Here is a 14,632-nt window from a genome sequence, read left to right on the forward strand (position 1 = left end):
TTCAGCTGGGTCTGAATAGGAGAGGAACTCACACAAATAAACATCTGTCTTCAGCCTGTGCGGTACGAGGGAAAGGACTGGCGGGTTCCTCTAGATCTAGACCCAGCGCTTTTGGAGTAAGAGATATTGAACTTAGAGAAATACCTAGAAGGACATGAGGAGGGAGGGAATCCATCCTGCAAAGCCCAAACTTCCCCATTACCAATCTGCTGCAGCCAGAAACACTCTCAATGGAGGAAATGGAAATACAGGAACACAGTTACTCCAGCAAACACAGTAAAGGCAGCAGTCCTAAAATGACCATGAGCACATCAGTGTGCTGTGATTTTGGATTTCACAAAGGGTTCTTCTCACAGGAAGGCTTGTGTACCCATGGCGATGGAGATCTCTGGATGCATCTCATCCCTGACACCACAAACAAACAAATAAGTAAATTAAATCAGATGCAGGTAAGAAAGGTTCCACCCTTCCCTCTCCTCTTTGTACCAAACACTTCAGAATTGCTAGGAACCATAAAGAATAAAAGACAACTTCAGAAGAAACACAAAGTTCCAAGAATCATCACAACTCAGATTTTTATTCAACAGTGAAGTTGAAGGGAAATATTACTTTTTCCCTTCAGGGCAAATGTTCCAAATGGAAATTAAGTAAAAATATTGTCCCCCAAAAGTACTCACAATGAAATTAGTTTTCATTAAATATATTTGTTTGGCAAAATAAAATAAAAAAATTAGAACCCGTACAAAAAAAATCCCTTGCAAATTCGTAACACTGTAGCAATGACAACAATGTAAACCTGGATGTTTGGCAGTTGTAATTAATTTGTGGAAATTACTGTTGAACTTTGGACCAAGAAAATAAAAATCACTTCGAATAGCAACAAGCCAATTTTAGAGGCAACTGAGGCTTAGGGAACGCTATAGGGATGGGACACACTAGTGGCTTCATACACAGTTTGTGCGAGTGATCTGCTAGTGTGGGGCTATTTAAGAGCTGGGAGGAAAAGAAGTTAAAAGGTGTTGCAGCATTGCAGCGTATGGTACAGCAAAAACCTGCAGACTTTCCATTCTGGTAGCCGATCAGTTGGGTGAAGGCTGGTGGCAAGAGTCGAGATGCAGTGGAAAGAATAATGACAGTGACGAATGGTGCAAGCACTGGGAAGCAGTTAACGATTTTCATCATCGCATTGGATTCAGTTGTGAGCAGACTCTTGGGAGTGTCTGGGGAAATCTTCTGCTTACAGTAGCTGCTTCTGCTCCCTACCTCCCTCCTCCTTCCAGTTAAAGCCTCTGCCCTGCCAAGTGGGTTTCACAGGCATGCAGTTTGATAACATCGTCCTTTAGTTAAGAATGTCTATTCCAGTATTAAAAATGTAAAAAAAGTCCTTGGGAGGGTGCTTCTTAGTGGCAGTCTTTGCCTTAAGCAAGGCCAATGGCCTGCAATTACAAGTTAATTAAAGCAATGTGGATTTGGATGAGCAATGGGGAAGATGGGAATGGGGAAGGAAGGGATGCAGGGACCAGGGAGGAATGCAAGTGTTTCTACACCCCTCCCCAAAGCCAAAATCCAAGGTGCACAAGTGGGTTTCTTTTTTCCTCACACTCTTTTTTTTAATATCTCTCCAGTTATAGTATATCCAGTTTCGAAGCAAGTTTCAGTGGCAGCCTCAGTTACAGTCATAAACAAAGTCGTAGTTGCTGGGCTCCTTTGGGATAGGTGGGGGAGCATCTGGGATCTGTATGTTTTCCAAGTCAAGGAGGCGTAGCTTTATCTCCATGCTGAGCAGCGTGTCTAAGTCGTTCCGCGTTAGATCACTCAACATATCCTTCCCAAGGAGGGCGTTCAGCCCATCGGTCCATACACAATACTGCACATGGAAAAGATAAAAACATTAAGATTTTAAACATTTTAACATAACAGATAATCATTAACAGACTTTCTGTACACAAACTGCTTGTCTGTCCTGGTCCTCTACAGTTACTGCTCCCACAGGGACTTACAAAGAGACCTAAAATAAGGTTGATTCATTTTATTAGCTCGTACCATGAAGAAGGCATGTTCCACTGAATGGCTCAGAAAATGGACAAACAATTCCCTAAAAATGGGAAGAAATTACAACATTTACTTGTTTGATCGTTAGGTATCTCCAAACGTCTTGTTGAATATTCTTCAATAGTTATGGGAGAAAGAGCAATACCTAACTTAGGACCATGAACCTCTGGAGATATCTCCTTCTCCCCTCTCTTTCTCTTTCACCAATACTTACAGAAAGAGCCTGATTATCTTACACCAAACTTTTAATTCCAAGACAACTAAGTTAGGTAAACTGAATCCCATCCAAAATCCTTCTTGACTCTTTGTGTAAGAAGTCCTGTATCAACTACCTAGTTTTATCGTGGTTTGTTTTCCTATAGATTAAGTGTTATCAATTGACCTACACAAAGATAGGATCTCACTTACATATCTATGCCTACTTTACCACTATTTTACACGAAATAACATATTGCGAAAACTACAGCATCAATCAATGCTGTGTCTTTCATGAAAATTAAATGCCAAGCTACCTGGTGTAATTCTAAATGCCGCAAATGCTGAACTGGCGTCTAAAACCCCTTCCTTATTGTTTGCTTTTTCCTAATAGGAGATGCCATCTTTCCCAACAGCTGATAGCTTGAAATAAACACGGGCTGAATAACCATCTTAAATAAGGAACAAACCCAAGGAGATTGGTGATCTAGGGTCATCTTCTATCAAATAAGTCACTTCCATTTATTACTACAAGCCATTTATTCAACTATGAACAGAAGTACTCAAATGCTATCATCTAAAAATAAAGATTTCAATCATGAACTTGTGTCCTAGTTTGCAGGAGAAAATTAAATCAACCGTAACTGCATTTTTATCTTACAAATACTTCTGCTAGATTTCATGCCAGAAAATGGAGTTTAAATTTAGCTGACCATTTGCTACATGATACCGCCAAGTTTAAAGATAGCCATGGTTGACTTCATCCTACAGCAGAAATGAGGATTATTTTTAAGGGAGAGAGAGAAAAACCCCTCTTGGGGTACGTCTTCATCCAGAAAAAAGGGCATATTTTTAAAATAGGATGGTTAACACACTTCACCATCCAAAGTGAAATCTGACCCATTTAAGTCAGTAACAAAACAGTAGCAGAGCTAGGATTTCACCCAGGGTGTTGGTAAGCCAAGCTGCAGCTTTAATACGAGATTAGCTATATAGAAGAGCTTTAGGGTTCAGGCTGTCCTGCTAACAAGTACTAAAGAAACAACTTAGCCTGCCTATTCTAGGCTCTCAAAGTGTGTCACTGAAGACTTTTAAAGCATGCGATTTTTGTGGAGTATATGCAGAACATCAGGAAAAGAAAGAAGCTATCCTACAAATGTAATTATTTTTGAACAGACTATAATTTTTTATGATCGACTTGAAAGCTTTCTTTGGGAAAGTTTTCCCAGAATTCACTTTGAGGAAAGCAACAGAAAGACAAAAGGCCCTGCTCAGGTTACAGAAGTGCAGATGCAGCCCCTGACGTAAATCGTCCATCACCTGCTCAGTGAGTACGGCCAGCGTTTTCTCTGGGGAGGAATCCCAGCGAGCCAGAAAGCAGAACTGCATTTCTCTCCTCTTCCAGATATAACTCATTCAGGGCCCACAGAAACCAAATTCTGGCCACAGTTCAGATGAGTGCAATGGCCTGGAAAAGGGGCTTCCTCTCTAATCTCCATATTGGCAAGTGCATCTAATTAAACTCCTGTACATTTTGAGCAGAGAGAAATCCTAATGAGATAGTGGAAAAACAGAGGCATTCATTCAGAAGCTTTTTTTCCTTTTAATATGCAAAACAGACTAAGAGCCACTGAAAAATTAATTTTCTACAGATGCATTTTCATAAAACTCCAATGAAACCTAATTATAGCCTCCCTCATCAGTTTCTCTGTCAAAAATCAAGGATAAGATTAATCCACCTTTTTGCTATGTAGTTGAAACCAGCTATTAGTATTTAAATGAAAAACAAATACGATGGAGTGATCTCACAGTGCTGAATCCTCTGGCTAGCAGTAAGCTCCAACAGATGGCTAAGAGTATTGCCAAACTTAAGTGTGTAAGAATGAGGTCCAAATCTCAATGATATTGGTTCAGTAATGAGATTTTATTAAAGAAATACCTTGGGACTCAAGTCAGTGGGACCAGACAACCAGAAAGGTTGCGCAGGCTTCGTCCATATGGATGCAGCCCCGAGCAACCTGGTCTGAGCTCATCGCTGATCTGCTTTGAGCAGGAGGTCAGACTGGGGACACCCCCAAGGTCCCTTACAACCTGAATCATCCTATGATCCTCGTTCAATTTTTGTTTTTAGGACACACTCAATCCCCACATTCAGACCTCACTCTACAATCATGAGGACTGTAGAAGTGCTTGAAAAAACACCTGAAATTGTCATGTACTAACATCATTCCTGGTGCTTCACACAAAGCTTTCTAAATCTTAAGATGTCACCCACCAAATTTCCCAAGCTGACAACGCTGCTAAACTAGCACTGCTATTGACAAGCACCCCAGCTACTTTGATGAAGAGTCATGGGCTTCATAACATGCTACTTGCCTTTCCTTACGGGTGCTTCCTCTGAACATTTGCACTTTTTGCTTTAATTACAGCTCACTCTTCTGTAGGCCGTGGAAAAGTACAGAGGAAGTGAGATGCCCTTTTGAAAACATTCACTTGGGAACTGTCAGTAGCAGCAGAGACTGCTGCCTCTGGCCATTTTTTTGAACATACTAATTTTGTTTCTAAGAAGCTGCACAAGATCAAAAAAAGAAATAAAGAGAATAGGTGTGTTAACATAATAATGAGCAATTGGGTTAGTGCATCTCACAATGCTACTGCCCGTCAGTGGGGTGCTGTAGCAGTTTTTGAACATTTAGACCGTTAAAATACACTTGTATCTCAAATATAGCCTATGGCTACGAGTGGCTGAAAAATTTGTCGATTTTCATGACCATTTGCTCTTATGAGCTGAAACAGACTAGAATTCAGACTCTGGAGAATTTATATCAGAAAGCATCTAACATACGTTCAGTTCAGAGGATGAAGACAATCACGCTTTGCTTAGACCTACAGCTCTAATGGCACATTATGCCTGGGATGCTACCGCTGCTTTCTCTTAGATCAAAACTGACCATCAAATATTTCTCTGGAATGAACATACTTGAAAATGAAACTCAAATATTAATCCCCAGGAAAACCCAAATAAGCATAACTTAATTTCCTCTCCTAAAATGAACATTTATTTGAAGGTTTTAATCCAGAATTGCAAATGTTGAAGCTGTGTAAATACACTTCACTTGTAATGCAATTTCATGCACTTTAGTAACATTACAGTATAACGCAGTTTAATGTAAGCTTCTGTGTTTCATCATCCTAACACAGTGTCCTGAACTGAGACCAAATGTGATACCACAAAGTAAGTGTGCAAATGGAACACCAACTCTTGTTGCTTTAGAAATAAGAAGGAAAAACTTTATTCCTTCTTTATTTTTTAATATAGTGCATTCTGCTAAATCTTTACTTGGAAGTTCTTTGAGAGAAAGACATCCAATGCTTCCACATAATTAGCTAAATTAGTTCCATCACCTTCCAAAAGGCAATGGTGTCGTCTATTTCCTTGTGTTTTAAAGCAAGACACGGAAGCAGGGAGGAGGCTGTCATTCTGCTTTGCTATTGGTATTTACATTGTCTTCATACAAGTGAGACCCATTGCAAAACAACCCCCTGTGGAGATGCAATAGAAAGGACCTTCTATGATCACCTGTCATGAACGGTCTTAAGCAATGTGAAATAAGAATAAGTGGATATGCTGTTCTGGAGAACACAAGTCTTTGGCTGAAATTGAGACCCAACAATGGTATAACCTCCCCTGATTATGTTGGCATCATCAAGACGACCTGAGGATGGCAGTGGTTCTTTAAGAGCTTGGCTGTACAAATCTTTGGTGTTGAACTAAAGTTCACTAAAGTGAACACACAGCAAAAACCCTTCAGGGTAGACCAGACCAGGAGAAATCTTTACTATACCAGGAAATGGTGAGCAAGGTCTGTGGAAACTGTGAGGTATGCCCAAGCTCTCTTCTTTCTCTTACTTACGGTTCCTATTTCAGTAGGGCTTAGAAATCCTGATCTTGAACTTGGATCCTCATGCGCTTTATGATGTACAAATACAAAACATGTTCCTTCTGTGGCTCAGGATATGCATGAAAATTGCAGATCTTGCTCCTGTACTAATCCCTCTGCTTTCAGTTTGTTGTGAGACATGACACAGGTTTAGATGGACCTAAACTCTGTGCCAGGATGACCATTCTTATGTTCTTATAAAGCTGGCTGCTGCCATAAAGCAACTAAGAGGGCTCCAAGGAAGTTTCTGTACTCTGAACTTGACTTACCTCATGCTTGTCTGGAGCAATGAAATTCAACTGGCCACTCGAGTCATACAATATAGAGAAAGCAAGCTCTAGCACCTCCTGGAATACAAAGAAACATATATTAATGCTGCATGAAAGAGGCATTAATACATTCAGGTCTGTCTTTCTTCCCTACCACTTATTCCCCGAAACAAGTGGAAAAATAGGTTATGGTACCTTCCCGCCTGGCCAAAGCTGCAGCAGTACCAGACCACTGCAACAGACTGGTACAGCAAGAACCCCAAAACAGATACTTCAGTCAAAACAAACTCACCCCCCTCAGTGCTGACTGTAGCTCACTCGGTCATGGATTACTTTAGCATTTCAGTTTAGATTTGAGCTAGGCAATGGTGAGGACTAAAATCAATATAACCCATAATAGTACACTTGCAACAAACTCTTCATGAAGACCCATGGTTTCTTCAATTTGTATAGATTAAACTTGGAATGTTCCGCAAGGTTTGATTCCCTGTGTCAAAAATCTTGCCGGGACAGTTAATCTCCTGGTATATACTTGTGCTCTTTTCACTGCTGGAAATCTATTAAATTATTCATTCTCAGGAGATTTCTGTCATTTTGACTCTACCTGAACCAGAATCGGCAGTCTCAGTCAAACTGAACTATCTGGGTTACTTAGTCATAAAGACCCAAATGGATCTTGGGAAAGGAAAAAACGATAATCTTTTTTCCCCTCAGCATTGAAGCTGGAATTTCAAAGGTGCCAAAGGGAATTCATTAAGAACTGACCATCCCTAAAAGTCACGTGGACGTGGGTTCCTGTGGGGAAACCCATCCAATTTGAATAAATAATGAACTTCCACTGGCCAGCAGTGGGCATGTAAAGATGTTGTGTTATCACGGTTACTGCACACATCACTACAAGCGCCGTTACAAGGATTTCACAACCTGTAAGCTAGCTGATATGGATATAACAACTCTGGAAAAAAGAGCTGGCTACAGAGGAGAGTGCTGACTCGTAACTACTTTGATCTGTATCATATGTTCTGTTCTTTTTGCCTGTTGGCTTCCTGAGACCCATAATACTGATCGCCTTTGCTGACTCTCAGCTGACAACAGTCCCTACACCGCCAGCAGCGACAAGAGCATGGCTTCTTAAATTTGCTACACTAAATTTTAAAATGGAAGAATTGACTGCAGGGACTGCAACATATGCATTGCTCTAGATTTCTACCCCTGATCTCCTGGTCTGGAACAGACGTAGGTCTTTGGATTTCAGTAAAGGTTATTTCATTTTTGAACTTGTGTGATTAAGAGCAGAGTCTGATTCATAAAACTTGCAATCCTTAGGGATAATCTTGGATGATCAGAGATCAGGCTTCTCATGGGAAATGCTCTTGGTTTCCTTGAGTTTAGTTATTAGGTTCAACTCGCTGTATTGCCAGGCCGCAGGAGACAAGTCTGTGTTAAATCCCCATGGAAGCTGCAGATACCAACAGCACTGGCGCACTCAGCAAACAAATGGCTCACGGCTCACATAGTCTTTTTGTGTTTTAGGCATGTCTCTCAGCCACATCCTTATTAAGAGTAATGTCCCTCATTACAGAAACAAATTTACCTCTGCACACACAAACCTGGCACTATCTCCTCACAGAGTGTTATAAATTACTGACAGAACATGCCAAGTCATGCAACTGAGGTTGTGAAAATAAAATGTATCACTGAAAAAAGGGCTTGTACTGCTCTACTGTGATGTTCCTGAATTTCATGAAGGTCAACAACAATCCCATAGGCCTGGCCCCTGTATATTTGTCCTTTGGGAAATTCCAAGGGATTGAAGTTTTTGTTCATCTCAAAGAAAGGGAGAGAAAAACCCTGCCTGAAAGAGGAATAACCCAGGGAGCCATGGGTTTGGTCATTCCCAGTCAGGTAGAGAATGAGAAAGGGCTACATTTAGGGCACCAAGCTTCCCTTTATGGGGGAAAGTGTGAGTTTGGCTGCCCTGCCTCCAGTTCAGCTTCTTCGCTGGCTGCTCCGGAGACTAAAGGCTCAGGAATTACAGCTTCCAGGTGCCAGCGTCTCTGTCACCTCATGCACAGCAAACTGTCAAGGAGAATGGAAACCTAAGGAGCTGGAGTTGCCAACTGGCCCTCCACACTGATGGTGGTCTCAGTGGTTGAGCTGGCTGACTTGTCAGGCACCCCTACCTGGTTTCGTTACGTTCCCATCAATGACAGGTGATTTTGAGGAATTGGCAATCCCTAAAGGAAAACTGGTCAGTCTCCGTCAGCCATCTGTGGCTTTCTCCTCCCTTTTCTGTCCTACTTCTCAACCTTTCTCAAAGTTATTTTCCACTCCAGCTTTTTCCACCAGTTTCTCTTGCACCCTGGTCTTTCTTCTCTCCCATTCATTCCAACCTGCTCCCTCCCTCTTTGTTTTGCTTTCCTCCCCCCCCACCTCAGTCTGCTGAACTCAGTCCCTTGACACTCCTAACTCTTTCCACCCTTGCCCATTTCAGACCTCTGCCCTTCCCTAGATGCTTGTCAAAGGTATTGGGACCCACGACATGCCTCTCTTTTGAGCTTCACTGAAAACAGGGAACAAGAGACTCTGCACCTGGTGGCTGGACACTTCCCACTCCTTGGTTTCAAGTCTACAGGGAAAGCTGTTGCAGGTGGTATGAGGGGAAGCTTGCTCTCCCACACCCAGAGCTTCTTTCTCCCACAATCTCCGCTGGACCCTCACATGGGCCAGAGACAAGCTATTTTTGATGAAGAGGCATTTTAGGTGCCTACGGCTGAGTGATCCCATGCAGCTGGAATGACCTCATTACTCTCTGCCTACTCTGTCATCAACAGCCTCAAAACAACCCTGTCTTTGCTGAAGGTGGAGACCACAGCCATGTTAAGTTTGCTTGCCAGAGCCAGAAGATCCCCCCCCCCAAGAACTATCTATGCATGCAGCGGTAGGGAACTTGTTCAACCAACATGAAACAAAACAGAAGAAGAGCTGCAGGAGAAGAGGGAAGTGAGCAGAGCCATTTCTGCTGACTAAAAAGGCACCAAGCCTAAAGCCTGCTTCATCAGCAAATAAAGGGTGATAGAAGAACACTTAGAAATACATGGCAATGTTTTTTTTCAAAATTCTTCTCTCATGCTTTGTTTTGAAGGCTGCAAAATCTAATGTATTTAATTTCCTTGAAATTCATTAATATTACTCGAGAGTCAGAAATGAGGGCTTTAAAATTAAACCTAATTTAAAAACACAAGCAAGATGAACAACAATGGATTCAGGTCTGGTCCTATCAAGTCGTTCCAGCTTCATACATATGCAAATTCCAATTCAGTTTAACTCTTATTTATTTCTAAATGGTCCTGCTGGAAGAATAACGGCCATGTGCCGGCAAACGAAGAGACGCTGAAGCCTTTGTTACGGACATTCTGCCAATTCCAGCTATGTTCATAGCAGTGGCATTCTGCCATTCAATTTTCTTTTCTGCCAATGATTAAACATTAAGATGGTCGTTATATATGTACAAAGAAAGCACAGGATGAAAAGGCCTCTTAAAAATGTATCACCAATTGTGAAATTTCAGGAAGTTTCAGGTTTCATACACTAAACTCAGCCAAATTGCATTCTGTGTCTGGCTTTTTTTTTTTTTTTTAATTTTCATTTCATTGTCCACATTAACCTGGTACTCCACAATGATGTGTTATTCGTATGATGTCAGTTAAGCAGCTGCAATATTGCGCATGACAGTTTGATTGGGATGACAATTAATTTCACCAATTCTGTGATTCTCAGGGGAAAAAACAAGGAATCGAGGAGGGGAAAAAAAAAACCCCAAAATCCCCCACCACACCAGAAATAGTAAAAACATCATAATTATTATTGCCGGGATCACAAGTGGAATGCTCCAGCTATGGATGCAGCCATGCTACCTACGAACTACTGATCTTCACATTCTCAGCCAGCAGTTTTATGCCAGTCCAAAGCAATTTTAGCTGAGGAAATGGGGTGATGCTGACAGCTGAGGACAAACTCATCTGCAGCATTGCTATTTAGCATTAAATACTATCTAGACATTACTGCTCCATAAAGATGACACATTTCCATCACTGCCACCCACTACTTTCCTTCTTCTCATCTTTCCTTTCTGTGCGGACATATGAGTGCTAAGACAAGGAAGCACTAAAAATACTTTATATGCATCATATAAATGCCCCAGCCAAATGTTGTTGATGGTTCAGCTGTAACATGAGGTAGGAGTTGTATGCAATCTATTGTGTGCGTGTGTGTTAATGCCCTGATTCAGAAAATCAACAAGGAGAAATACTCCTGGGATTTTTTTCCTGGCTTGGCTTGACTTTTTCATTTCCAACCATGTAAAGCCACTGCTGAAAGGAGATGATGGTATCCTGATAGACTTAGAGCAACTCGTGTATGAGAAACATAGGCAAAGAATACTCGAGATGCTCTGCGTATCTGCGTACAGTTAAGGAAAGAAAAGTTGCAGCTATGAAGCTGCAACAGTTGTGTGATGCAGTTTTGACAGTGCCTTTTCACTTTCTGTGGTTCCTATCAGAACTCTTTTTTCCAGTACTTATTTGATCACTAAATGCATGCATTTTATTTTTAAAGTGCTGAAGCAGGAACACTTAACTTTACTATTTTGTCCATCAAAATATCTTTCTAGTTGGACCCAAAATTTCTCAGTTTCAGGTAACTAGAAATTCTGATTCAAATCCTCTGACCTGGTCCCCAGACCTCAGGGTGTGGTTCTAGAATATCATTAGAGTCTCACTCCTTCTCGTAAGGTCAGACGGCACAACCTGATGGAACACTTATGAACATACCTCATACAGTATGGCATGAAGACCATCACTACCAAAGATGTCAGACTTTGCTAGTAACTCAGTTTCTTCTTGCTGTAATGGCAATTCGTACTAACAAAAACTCTGCAAGATTCTGGCACTGTACAATTTGAGTCCTACTGTCAGTTCACAGCTCTTGATCTGAAACTCTGAAAGGTAGCATAAATCTAATTTAAGCTGACCATTGCCTCCTACACATTTTTTCCCAAATGCACTGCTGAACACATCTTTATACACCTCATTAAGTGCCTAGCACTTACCTTACATCCTTTTGTTGGCAGTTGTTTTTCTACCTGACTGGGCCTGAAGTTATCATCAGCTGGACATTAATTGCAAATTTGGCATGTGCTAGTGTTCACTGAATGTGAACTCATCAGAGAATACAGCTGGAACAAACTAGTTATTTATCAGGGACAATATAGGAGTAGGTACCAACAATCATTGCTGCTCTGTTCTGTAGCAGCAGTCAAAACTGCTTTGCTTTAGAGGTAGAAGACACCACTACTAAAGACTATCCTAATGTGCTCTGGGCATACCACAATGCACGTCTGCCATGAAATCTGAGTAAAGGAGCATAGACTGTCCTAATAATTTAACTCAAATCGTCTGAAGTGAAAACAAAGTGTGTGTGCCTACACAAAAAGGTGGCAGGCTGGAATGAAAAACACCTGTATTACTTCAGGGAAGGTCAAGTTGACAAGCTTTGTATTCTGCAGGGTGTGTGTTCATAACAATTTGAGAACCATACCTTGTTTTGTTTAAGAGCTCCTTTCTCCTTCATGTGAGGGCAGTCTTTCCCAGTCACAACAGCTTTTATATCTGCCACTGGCACTGCATTAAAAAGAAACAAAAGCAAAAACCAGAAAAGGAGTTATAACCAAGGTGTGTAAAAGCTACAGAGTCTAAAAAGAGGCAAGACTAATGTGTTAAAATTGCCACCTCCTTTGTCATTTCCAGCCTGTCGTAAGAAAGAAAACTAGAAGAAAAAAAACCTAAAATAGGAATCAGTAAGTCTTGACAAAATTTCAGGCATCTGGATAAAAATCTGAGTATGCTTCTTCTTGCCTGTTGAGACCACTTTGGGTAAGAGTGTTTCATATAGATGTGTACCTGTGTCTGGACAGTTTTTATGTGTACTCGTGTATCTAGAAAACATATACTGTTTTCTGCCTTACTAATGTAATATGCCTGCCCTGTTGTTGCTCTTTCCTAGGCATCCAGGTGAAGTCTCTGCTGGAGAGAGGATGCTAGGCGAGTTGGACCCTACCTCACTCGATGCCGTTGTCCTTCTGTTAATGCTTGTATGAATTTTTCAAATAGTTTTCTACTTCACTCCCATTAGCAGTTTAGTCGCTTTCTGGTATTAACAGGAATAAGGACGACTAAGGCTTATAACAACCCATTCCAGTTGCTTTAAAATGTGAAATGATCAGAAATCATTAAAAAAAAAAAACCAACAAAAACAGGTAAGAAAAAAGTATTGGAAGCTGCTGCCACTCAGACTCACTCACAGAGTGAGGTCACTAAAACATAAATTTCTCTGAGTTTCAAGTGGAAGTCAATTTTCCAACGGTAATTACATTATGCAGAATCTATATGCTCCACAATACAATATGGTCAGTGAGTGACAGTTTCTACAATCTATAAATAATCCATTATCCTTGTGGCTGCAGAAAAGCATCATATATATAGAACAGCATAATAATATGAAAGTCTGTTACTGCCCAGTTCTTTACAAACTCTAATGGAAATACTGGAGAGGAGAAATGCATTTTCTCTTCTACTTGGTACAGCAACACTATGTATTTTATTACAGATTACCTTAGCACTATGGTCAAATGGATAGCATGGGATATTATAGACATTTTTAAAGGACTTTCTTTGCATGGAAAACTAAAAGAAATGGAAGTTATTTGGCTCTTCGCTACTCAACCTCTCCTGCCTTTAGTCTCAGCATTTCATGCTGTGGTCCTGCTGACTTTTTACGTCTCTGACACTACCTTGCTTTTTGGTCAAGAAGAGATACTATTTTTGAGAGGAGAGAGCAAGCTAGGGCAAACTGGGAAATAAAGGAGATATTTGACTGCAACTATGGTAGAAAGGTCTTCTTAAGAAGAAAGAGTTCCTGCCATTTGCTGAAGATGGTCAGAAAAACAATTTCTCTAATTGCATAAGGTAGGGTTTCCTCAAATTAGATCTCTCAACCAAGAAGGCTTTTCTTCAGGTTTCATACACTCGATCTCTGTGATCCCAGTTACTATGGGAGATCACAGACTGATGTGACATCCTGATCTTTATTTATCTGGAACTTGGCCTAATCCTTGCTTTGGAAAAACAGAATTAAAGACTTCAGATGGTATCAGAAGCTGACTACAAGATGCTGGAGGGTGTGAACACAGATGTGATGTGCTCACAACAGAAAGTCCTGAGAAAGATGGTAGCTGTTTTCTGTTCCAGCTGGAGTCTGCACAGCTTGTTAACTCTGCCAGCCTGAAGAGAGAGGTGACATTCACAGAAGTGAAAAGGTTAACCACCACCGCCCCCCCCATTTATTTTTGGAGATAGACACTAGTTATTCAAGCTTGGCAAGGAGTACACAAAATGCCCTATGCTGCTTCTCTTGGTCCTCCATTTTCTTAGCCACCTATTCTCTTTCATCTGTTGCCCTGCTCCAAAATGCTGACAATCTGGTCATCATATTCAGACCTGAATAGTTCAAAATTCAATGTAAGTCTACAAAGAACACCAGAATATTTCTGGAAAATGTTCTGTAAAATTCCCAAGCCAGTTTGGCCTGACACCTTTTGAACAATAGTGCCACTTTATAATCTTCTATCTTGCAATATTCTCAACTCTGTTTAATTAAACTCTAATGTGGGTGGCACTCATATCCTTCATCACCTGAAAACCTGAGATATTGATGAAATAACCATATCTTTCTCAAACTGCATCAGCATCTGCTCTGCCAGCAGGCATGCACATGGAACATGTGGGTCTGGCCCAGTGATTCCTAAAGTAGGAGCCTTCTGTTCCCATGAGATCCTGACATTCCCGAGTAGGCTCAAGAACCTGCAGAGATGCAAATGCAAGATGAAGCTTGCAGTCAGGGTCAGGGGTTTGAGCGTGGAAGTGTGCTCCAAGCAAACAAATCTGGGAACTGCTGGTCTCATAATTGTGCCTGCAGTTCAAGCGTGACCTTCATCATTCTTCTCTCATCCTGACGCTACTGTTAACATTCAAGGGCTATTTCTCTAAGCCTCGTCCAGAAAAACAGCCTCTTCCAGTGCCAATGCAGCAATGTGAACCCCCGTCCAACATTCTGCCA

General features: G+C 41.1%; 1 protein-coding gene across 4 annotated transcripts in view; it reads right to left on the reverse strand.

The window, feature by feature from the left end:
- Positions 1-558: 558 nt before the first annotated feature.
- Positions 559-14,632, reverse strand: part of ELMO1 (engulfment and cell motility 1) — a 321,010-nt gene continuing 306,936 nt past the window's right edge. For all 4 annotated transcript variants that reach the window (XM_076330867.1, XM_076330868.1, XM_076330869.1 and 1 more), the window contains 3 exons: positions 12,056-12,138; positions 6,458-6,535; positions 559-1,867 (listed from right to left, as the gene is read on the reverse strand). In XM_076330867.1, coding sequence (XP_076186982.1) covers positions 1,667-1,867; positions 6,458-6,535; positions 12,056-12,138 — 362 coding nt within the window. In that variant the 3' untranslated portion in view covers positions 559-1,666. The remainder of the gene's footprint in view (positions 1,868-6,457; positions 6,536-12,055; positions 12,139-14,632) is intronic.

The sequence above is a fragment of the Aptenodytes patagonicus genome, chromosome 2 (genome assembly GCF_965638725.1).
Source record: "Aptenodytes patagonicus chromosome 2, bAptPat1.pri.cur, whole genome shotgun sequence".
NCBI classification, from domain to species: Eukaryota; Metazoa; Chordata; class Aves; order Sphenisciformes; family Spheniscidae; genus Aptenodytes; species Aptenodytes patagonicus.